Source organism: Dipodomys spectabilis, unplaced genomic scaffold, assembly GCF_019054845.1.
Source record: "Dipodomys spectabilis isolate Male_0828 unplaced genomic scaffold, ASM1905484v1 ptg000231l, whole genome shotgun sequence".
In the NCBI taxonomy this organism is placed as follows: Eukaryota; Metazoa; Chordata; class Mammalia; order Rodentia; family Heteromyidae; genus Dipodomys; species Dipodomys spectabilis.
Window position 1 is genome coordinate 2,872,048 of NW_024870908.1, and position 10,020 is coordinate 2,882,067.

The window sequence follows — 10,020 nt, forward strand, 5'->3', positions numbered from 1 at the left end:
CACACCCCCCAAAAAAGAAAAAACAACATAAAATACAGATGGCACCAGCGGCTGGCGCCTGCAATCCTAGCTACTCAGAAGGCGGGAAGCTCACAATCTCGGGGTTTGAAGCCAGCCCCACAGACAAATCCAAGAAACTCCTGTCTCCATTTAACCAGCAGGAAAACAGAAGCGGAGGCGCGGCTCAAGCAGTAGAGCACCAGCCTTGAGTGAGGAAAAAAACAAAGTCAAGCGAGAGCATGAGGCCCTATCAGGAGCCAGCCCCCCAAAACAAGCTCATGAGTTAGGGGTTACTTTTGTCCTAGCTCCCACCTCGGAAGGAGGTGGCCTCAGGTGGATACGGTTCCCCTGCAGCAGCGTGGCACGCCGCGTCCCGTGCCGGCAGCTAGCATGAGCCAGCCGCTACCACCGCCCGACCTAGGCCCAGTGCTCCGGGCAGGACAAGCAGCTGAGCTGTGCAACGCCGCGCCCCCCCCCCCCCCCCCCCCCCCCCCCGCCCCCTGCACCACCCCAGCTTCCCTTACTCACCTTGAGAAGGCTCCCACACTTAGCAGATGGTCCTGGAGGCCCAGCGCACTCCCGGCGCCCCGTCCCGGCTCCCACGGCCTCTGCCCCCGGCCAGGGAAGGGGGCGATGCCCCTCCCTTCCCGTTCCTGGTCTTCAGGACTCGGGGATCCCCGCTGAGAGGGCTGCTGCCCACGTGGCAGGAGGCAGCTTGGACCCCTTCCTGCCCCAGGGGTCGGCGGGTCCAGGGAGCTTCAGCCCCACAAGCCTCTCCCGGCGAGCTTTCTGGACGCTGAGGATTTTGGGGCCCAGCTGCGGGGATTTTAAGTAAAGCTGTGGATCAGCTGGGCCTGGGAGGGGCTGATAATCAGCCTGGCTCCCGCCCGCCCCTCGGGTCCTGGGCCCCACCTGGGGATGTGAGGGGGCTGGAAGCCCTTGGGCGCGCCTCACGAGACGCCCCTTCCCCAAACCGGGCACTAGCTGTGGGTGCAGAGCAGCCTTCCACGGTGACCTGCTCCTCATGACCTTTCACCCAGGCCCGTGACCTTGGCAGCAAGAGGGATCTCATCAGCGAGGCTATGGTTGGGGAAGATGCATGTGAGGTGGGCAGAGGGGGGTGAGGAGACAGTGGGGGGTGGAAGCAAGCACGCCTCTCGTCTCCCTCCCCCCGCCCCCATGTCCCCCAGCTCATGGCTGGGGGGGATACCAAGGCCCATGGAGAGAGGCGTGTTGTGTTTTGAGTACCCGGCTCAGCTGCCTGGACCCCCGGTGAACAGCCTCCTGCTGGAGATAGTTAACCTCTCTAACCACCCCAACCACCACTTCCCCACAGACGGGCTGGGTGCGGATCGAGGCCCTGGGCCCCTTCCGCCAGCCTTGCAGTAATAAATGACAATAAACGTTTTCATCGCTTATAAAAGAGAGCTGCAGAAACTCAGCAAGGTCACACTCGTAGTAAACAGGGGCTGGGGTTGAAGGTCGGGCAGCTTTGCCCACCCCGACCTGGCCACGGCGGGCAAAACTCCCGCAGCTGTGAAACTTCTCGTGGCCGTGTGTTCCTCGGCCTCACTCGGTGGTGTTCCATTCTGGTCACTGCTGAACATTGCATTTCCTAGGGCTCAGGCCAGCCGCGCTGCCCAGAGTGGCCAGCAGGGGCGCCCGCGCCCGCGAGTCCCGAGCAACCAGGGCTGCCCGGAGGAAGCGCTGAGCTGCCAGGGAGGCGGCGGCACCTAGCCACCAACCACACAGCGGCCCTGACCACAGGCACCCGGCACGGCTGGCTTCATCTCCCCAGAGGCAGCTCCTCCAGCTCAATGAGGACATGCCTCCTAGGTAAATAAAGTCAGGAGCACAACCAGGGCACACACTCGGCTGAATGTGCATCCTCTACCAAGGGTCCAGGGACGGCTCTCCTGGACGATCATTCTGAGCCTTCTTTTACACGGTGTCTCTATTTGTCTTCCCTTTTGTATTGGCATTCAAGGTGGGTTTCCTTTCCTTTTTCTTGTACCGGTCCTGGGGCTTGAACTCACCTGTTGCTGAGTGAATACACTTCTGTGTGCAACCCCTTCCCGGGGCTTCTGTTGTGTGTGTGTGTGTGTGTGCATGTGTGTGAGTGCGCCAGACCTGAGGCTTGAACTGAGACCTCTACCATTTGAGCCATACCTCCACTTCTGACTTTTGGGTACTTAATTGGAGCTAAGTCTCACACCCTGGGTGCCCATGGCTCACACTTTTAACCCTAGCTACTCGGGAGGCTGAGATCTGAGGATGGTGGTTTGAAGCCAACCTGGGCAGGAAAGTTTGTAACGCTCTTATCTCCAATTAATCCAGAAAAAGCCAGAAGTGGTGCTGTGGCTCAAGCGGTAGGGTACTACTAGCCTTGAGCAAAAAGCAGCTCGGGGACAGCACCCAGGCCCAGGAAAAAAAAAAAAGTCTGACAGATTTTCCCGGCTGGGCTGGCTTCAGATCTCTACCCTCAGTCCCCGAAGAGCCAGGACTACAGCCACCAGCACTGGGTCCCCGGGTTTCGTAGTGAAATCTTCACCTCTCCTCAGTCCCACCCGGCCTTAGATCCACGCCCAGACCCCACGGTTCCAGTTCCGGGCTGCACATCAGCGGTGTGGGCCGCCCCCCCCTCATCGCCCCCCTTAGATCCACGCCCAGACCCCACGGTTCCAGTTCCACGCTGCACATCAGCGGTGTGGCCCGCCCCCCCCCCCGCAGAACCAGCCTTCATAGCTTTACACCCCCCCCCCCCCCCGCAGGGCTGAGATTCACGGGCCGACAAAGGTTCGAGGGCCGGGACCCCAGGGTAACTCCAGGGGCCGCACAGGGCAGTGCGGGCCGCATGCACGGCCTGGGGCCAGCGACAGACACACAGACGGGCAGGACCAGAAGGACGGACAGGACCGAGATACAAGCAGGATGGGGGTGTGGATGGGGCCGGAGGCACGGGTCTGATCCGTGTGTGTGGGGGGGGGGGGGCCGGCCCGGGGCATGCGCTGCGCTCCGCGTTTCCTTCCGGCCCGGCCGGCGCTCCGCCCTCAGGCTGGGCCAGGACCCCGGCCGCTCTTCTGGCCTTCTGAATTGTGCACCGACGGAACCCCCCCCCCCCCACACACACACAGCTGGAACATTCTGTGGAGAAGGCTTCAGCTGTGCAAGAGCTGAAGGAGCCACAGGCGTTAGGCGCCGGCGCGCAGCCGCGGGGGGGGGGGGGGGGGGGCGGTCCCATTAATGCAGCGCCGGGAGCGCGCGGGCGGCCGGCGCCTGGGGGGGGAGCGCGGACCCGCCGACCCGGCCCGACCCCCCCCCCCCGACCTGCCCCCCCGCCCCGTGCCGCCTCGGAAACCTCACTTTGAGTTGGTAAAGAACTGAAGCCACCTCCGGATGCGATCTCATCCGGGACCGAACACCTGCCCCACGGTGAGAGCTCAGCGTTCACACAGACCGCGGCCCGGCTGGAGGGCTTCTCCGGCCCCGCCCGCCCACCCCGGCAGGCCCCGCCCACCCCGGGGCCCCGCCCACCCCGGGCCCCGCCCAGCCGGCCGCCCGTGGTGGGCATCTGAGGTTGGGAGAGGACACCCCGCCGCCGGGGGGAGGAGGAGATGGTGCTCAGTCAGGGTTCAGTTCAGGACAGGGGCACAGCAGGGAAGCCCTCAGGGCAAGGTCTACCCACAGGCAGGCGTCTCACACCAGCTGGGGGGGAGCGGGAGGGGGGGGTGCGCAAGGAAAGTAGCTTTGAGACAAAATTTTCACCTCAGAATTCTGGAACAGGGATAGCAAGCCGGGGGTCAAAACTGACCATCAAGATCCCCCCCCCCCCCCCCCCCCCCCCCCCCGCCAAGATGGGATCAAAATTCACCACCAAGCTGGGGGTGCAGCTCACCCCAAGCTCCAGCCCTAGTGCTGGAGAACAAAAACTGAATGAGAGGAGGCCGGGAGGGGCTGGGCATGGTGGTGCAGTTTTAACTTTTTTTGTTGGTTGTGGGACTTGAAGTCCAGGCCTGCGCGCTGCCCCTCAGCCTTCTTTTGTCAGTCGTGGGGCCTGAACTCTGGGCCTGGATGCTGTCCCTCAGCTCTTCAGCTCAAGGGAAGCACTCTACCACTTGAGTCATGGCCCCACTTCTGGTTTTCTGAGTGGTTTATTGGAGATAAGAGTCCCACAGACTTTCCTGCCTGGTCTGGCTTTGAACTGAGATCCTCAGATCTCAGCCCTGAGTATCTAGGATCCCAGGTGTGAGCCACCGGTGCCCAGCTCTCTAAGCCTTTTATACTCAAGGTTAGTGCTGTGTCACTTTGAGCCACAGTGCCACTTCTGTTTTTCTGGTGGTTAAATAGAGACAAGTCTTATGGACTTACTTTCCTGCCGGGGCTGGCTTCAAACCATGATCCTCAGATCTCAGCCTCCTGAGCAGCCGGGTGGTGTGAGCCGCTGGCGCCCGGCTGTGCACAGGGGAGGCGGGGCAGGAGGAGGCCGTCCAGTCAGCCTGGACAGCATAGTGAGACTGTCTCCAAAACATGACACAATCAAAGAGAGCCTGGGGGGGCCACAGCGACTCCATGGGGTCAGGTGAGGACTGTGAAGCCCTATAAACCAGACTTGGCTTTATAACATCTCACTATTCCTGCAGTAGTTGCTGTTCTAATACACTGTATTAGTGATAGAGGAAAAGCTGAATGCAAGCTTATAGGAACCCCATGCTATCTTTGTAAATCTCCTGTAGATCTAAAACCTTCTAAATAAATGCATGCGCACATATACACGCACACAAAGTAAGCAAGAACTTTCCAATTCTCCCAGCAAGGCACTGTGTAAAAGTGGTGTATGGCATCTTTACTCCTCGTACCAGTTGCTATCATCTGGGTACAATTTGGGTTTTATTGATAAGAACAGAGAGGTTAGACGACCAGCTCAAAGCCACCTAGCACTAGTTTAGCAATGGATGAGACTCAAATGTAGATCTACAGGACTGCAAAGCTCTTATTGAAGCCAGTTATCCTGAAAACCTCCACACGGCACACACACAACCAACTCACGCCGGGCGCTGGTGGCTCAGGCCTGCAATCCTAGCTACTCAGGAGGCTGTCTGAGGATTGTGAAGTCAGCCCAGGCAGAAACATACTTTTATCTCTAAGTAATTACCAAAAAAAAAGCCAGAAGTAGAGCTGTGGCTCAAGTGGTAGAGCACTAGCCTTGACACTCAGGGACAATAGCAGCCAGGCTCTGGGTTCAAGACCCCAGACAGACACAAAAAACAGAACAACAACAACAACAAAAACAAACTAGCTCACAACAAACTTCATACAGCTAAACCCAGATCCACAATGAACACAACTGCTTCCCATTTGTTCTAGCTGTCATGGTTTGAGAACTACTGTCTCTTGCTGCTGGGGTGTGGCGGTGCCAGGCTGGGGGTTTAATACTAGACCGACCACAGCCCCGCCAAATGACCATCATGGGATGGGGCCTGGGGAGGGCTGGGAGGGTTCCTAGGCGGAGCAAGTCCTGCGTGGCGCTGTAAGGGTGGGCACTCTCCCATCATACATTTGGCAAAGCCCCCAGAATGTATACTGCACAGTGCACCCTAATGTCCAACTACTGACTGCAGGTGGCGCAGGGTGAAGGCCCGGCAGATCATTTGGTAAATGCCAGATGGACATGTTCGTGGTGGCTGCTCCTGGCTGCCTGTACTAACGGGGTCATGACCACCAAATGGCCCTTGGCAGGAGAAAGGCTCAGCACGGAGAGAGGGCATCCATGTAGCATTCGCTGTAAGACTCTGCTGCCCAACCGAAACAGCACACCACATCACAGCACGCAGGAGGAGGAGTGTGAGGCCAGCCGAGGCTCCCCAGGGAGACTTTAGCAACAGGACGCACAGTGTGGGATCTCTACTTCCTGCCAACCAAAACCTGCTTGGGGAAAAAAAAAAAAAAAAGCAAAACTGTTTTCAAAAGCAGACACTGGATACAAATTTGTCAGTGGTAGAATATTGACAATCAGGTAAAACCCTGCTGGTGTGGGGGATACACGTGGTCCCCCAATGGTGAGGCAGAACGGCTCCCAGAGGGCAGGCTGGGCTGGGCTGGGCTGCATTGAGCAACCACTTAGTTCCCAGCAGGAATCCGCTGTCACCACCAGTGCTTTCTGGAGTGCAGGAAGGAAGCGGCTGGAATCTTGGTGGAATCCAAGCAGAGGAGATCTGAATCTGTGCCCCATCTTGGGGAGGTGAGAAAACCCTGAGTTAACGCCGGTCCTCGTTTCTCTCCCTGTCTGTGTCTAGTCACCGCGGGCAGTGTCTGAAACTCCAGCAGCGATGGCAGGGTGGTCATGGAGAAAGAACCATCACTTTTCATCAGGGGACGGTGGAGGTGGGAGCTGGAGTCTTCCAGTATGATGAACTGTGGCGGGCCGCCATGGCTGGGCGGACACCCACCCTAGCAGCAATCCCTCTCCCAGAACCCTTTGAGAACTGGACCCCAAGTGCTGGCCGGAGGTGCTCAAGGCACTAACATTTCTGGCTGGGGCCAGCACGGTGGGAACTAAGGCAGGCTGCGGTGGAAGTCCTCCACCTCCAGCTCCCACATGCTCTGGTGCACTGGGTTTTCGGACAGGTCCGTCATCTTCACGGCCTGGAGGCTGGGCTCGGGGCTGCAGGCCTGGACCACTCCCATCACCATTACGTACTTTCCTAGGAAGACAGCAAAGAGGACCGGGGTGAGGCTCCTGCCTGAGCCCCTCGGCGCCCTGGCTGTGGGCAGCAAAGCCTCATGGACGGGGAAAGGACATAGAAAACCATCGGGGCCCAGGGCAGCTAGGAGGCTGAGCACAGAGCATACGCCTAGCAGCCTGAAATGATGCATCTATTCCTGGTGACATAAATGTTCAACCAGAGGACATTCTGTGTTCAAATCTTCACCCGCCTGTGTCTTCATGCACCAAGCCTCCAGGGGCGACGAGTTCTAATCACACTCCCAGGCCAGGGGCAGAAAAGCCAAGCTCTCCTCTAATTCTTGCTCCGTGCTCCCTGCCAGGCCGTGCCGGCTTTCTGTGCAGACCGCTGTCTGCAAAGCCACTTCCTGACAGCCGAAAAGCAAATCCAATCTTCCCTTCCCCAGGTTGCCAAAAAGCTGGGCATACACAGCCCCTCCCCCTGCCCCTCTCCACACACACACTGGCCCACTGTGCAGTGTGCAGCGCTAATTCCTGCCACCTCCGGCTCTGTCCCGCCCGGCCAGCGCTGGGCACACACCAGTCGTCAAGGCAAGGGCAGGCTGCCACGAGGATGATCTAATGCCACGGTATTAACCACGACTCTCTTCCAGTCCCTGGGGGAAATGACTCTCCTTGAAAGCACAGCTTGGCTAGTCACAAACCACACAAAATGCAATTGTGTTTAAAAAAAAAAAGAATTCTCCAAACTGCAGGAAGGGCAGGCAGGCGGCCAGCCCCATGGCATGCCCCGTTTCCTGGTCAGGGCTGAGTCTGAGCGCAAGCGCAGGGTTTGGCCGCCCAGCGCTGAGTTCGCCCTGGCAAGATACTGCCAGCTCTCAGCATCCATGCCCACGCTCAACTCGGGTCCCTCAGCTGTACACCCCAGGGGTCTCCTCAGTCAGTGGAGATGAAAGCCCACACATGGAAGGGCTAAAGCCCAGGCCAGGCTGTCGGACCAGCCAGGAAGGTGCACACCTGGCTTGCAGAGCAAGGCAGCAAGACACATGACATCCTGGTGACCGTGGGGGTCACGCCCCATGCCCTCTCCAGTGTCTGCCCTTCTCTTTTCCCACATGACCCTCACTAGACTTGGGGGACTGCCCAAGACTGCCTTCAAGAGGCTTGGCCTGGCTGGGTGCCAGTGGCTCACACCTGTAATCCTCGCTACTCAGGAGGCTGAGATCTGAGGATCACGGTTTGAAGCCAGCCCAGGCAGGACAGTGAGATTCTTATCTTCAATACACTACTCAGAAAAAGCTGGAAGTGGTGCTGTGGCTCAAGTAGCAGAGTGCTAGCCATGAGCACAGGAGGCTCAAGGACAGTGCCCACGCTTTGAATTCAAGCCCCAGGATTGGGGAGACGGGAGAGGGGGCTTTGCTGAGACCCCAAGCTTCATTGCTTATAGCCAGGGATGGCAGAGACTTTTTGTAAAGGGTCAGATAGTTACTATTTTAAGTCCTTTTGGACTGTAGTCTATGTCACAGCTCACTTCTATGGGTAGAGTGGGACACTGACCTTACACTTATGGAAACTACAAGTGTGTTTCAATAAAACTTCACTTTTTCTTTTCTTTTTTTGGTACCTGAGTTTGAACTCAAGGCCTCCCACTCTTACTTAGCTATTTCCACTTACAGCTGGCACTCTACCACATAAGCCACTCCTCCATCCTGGCTTTTTGCTGATTAATTCGAGATGGAACCTTGAAGACTTTTCTATCCAGACTGGCTTCTGAGCTCTTGTGATCTCAGCCTCCTGAGTAGTATTACAGATGTGAGCCAGTAGCACCTGCCTGTGAATTACTGACTTGTGAATTACATATACGTTTTTTCATGTCATGATGATTTCTTTTAGCCACTTAAAAACATCACACGCATTTCTAGCTGGCAGGCTAAGTGACAAGTAGTATGGACCTGAAGTTCGTCAGTTCTGGGCTGGAGCTAAGGCTGAGGAGTGGGGCTGGGGCATGGGGGGGGACCCTGAACATGTCATAGACAGCAAGAGTCACAGTAGGCTGCGGCCTCACCCAGGAGGGCAGCCACCTTTGGGTCATGGTCTCCCTGACATGCACACAGCAGGCTTTGGGTCTTTTTGCTCAGAGAATAAATCCAGAAAGTTTAAAAGTTCTGACAGCGTAATGAGAAAGGTGTGGGCCAGGAATTCAACCTTTAAGTCCCAAGCCGTGCAGGCTAGACCAAGGGCCCCGCCTCCAGTTAGAATCCAGATTCTCAGAAAAGGAAGGGCCCTGGGATGGGGAGGAGGTGGGGAGAGACGACGACTCCACAGGTTAGGTCTGGAGGTAGCGGCCTCCTGCCACCCCACACAAGCTCTGGAGGGACCAAGGGTCCCCAGGGGAGTCGGTTCCCAGGCTGCCCCTGGGTCTCTGCGGCCCAGGCGGCCAGCATGACACCCCGGGCCTGCACAGGATCAGTGGACACCCCGGGCATTAGCGGGTGTCCAACGCCTGACACGTGGAATAAACCAGTTCTCAGGGCACCTATGGAAAACAGGCTCTGAAGCTAAGCTGCCAGGGCCACAGCCCGGGCCGCCCCAAAGCTCAAAGGGAGCTCCCAGCGCCCCCCCCGGACCCCCCGCCCCTAGGGGCACACATTCTCGGCCTCCCTGGCCCCCGCGAGCCCCACCCCAGAGGACTGTGGGGCGCAGGTCCAGCCCGAGCCCGGTTACCTGGGACGAGGCAGGGCCGCCCGCGCGGCACCCGCTCCAGGCCGCGCACCGAGAAGGCCCCGCTCGGGTCCCGCAGCCGCGCCTCGCCGCCGGCCGCCGCCAGCACGGTGCCCTGCATCCACACGGCCTCCAGCTCCAGCGGCCCGCGGCCCGCCGCCGCCCGCGACAGCCGCCACGCGCCCGGGCCGCCCTCCGCGTCGCGCCGCAGCTGCTCCGCCAGCACCTTGAGCGGCGGCGACCGCGGCAACCGCACGGCCGCGGGGCCGCCGGCGCCCGGCGCACCCTCGGTCGCCGCCATCCTGCGTCGCAGCCGCCTTCCCGCCAACTTTGATAGGCAGCGAGGCCTAGTCCGCAGCCACCAATCAGGAGCGCGCTGGAAGGGCTGGCCAATAACCAGCGACGGGAGGCGGGACCAACGGGCCAGGCGGCCCTCTCTAGCCCCCGGGAGTGCGCATGCGTACGTCAAGTAAATAAACGCCCCCGAAGTAGCAGTGAATGAATGAAATTCTGGGAGCGCCGGGGAGGCAGAACAACGAAAATGGGTTCTAAATTTTCTGAGCTCATCTGTTAAATCCCCCAGCCTGGAGAGGCTAATGTCAACTTGTCATGTAATA

General features: G+C 58.9%; 1 protein-coding gene across 1 annotated transcript; it reads right to left on the minus strand.

Annotated features, from left to right (window-relative positions):
* Positions 1-5,574: 5,574 nt before the first annotated feature.
* Rmi2 (RecQ mediated genome instability 2) lies at positions 5,575-9,704 on the minus strand. Its single transcript, XM_042698130.1, has 2 exons — positions 9,407-9,704; positions 5,575-6,701 (listed from the first exon to the last, which is right to left on the minus strand). Exons 1-2 carry the CDS (start codon positions 9,702-9,704, stop codon positions 6,553-6,555), a joined length of 447 nt encoding a protein of 148 aa, XP_042554064.1. The 3' UTR covers positions 5,575-6,552.
* Positions 9,705-10,020: the final 316 nt, after the last annotated feature.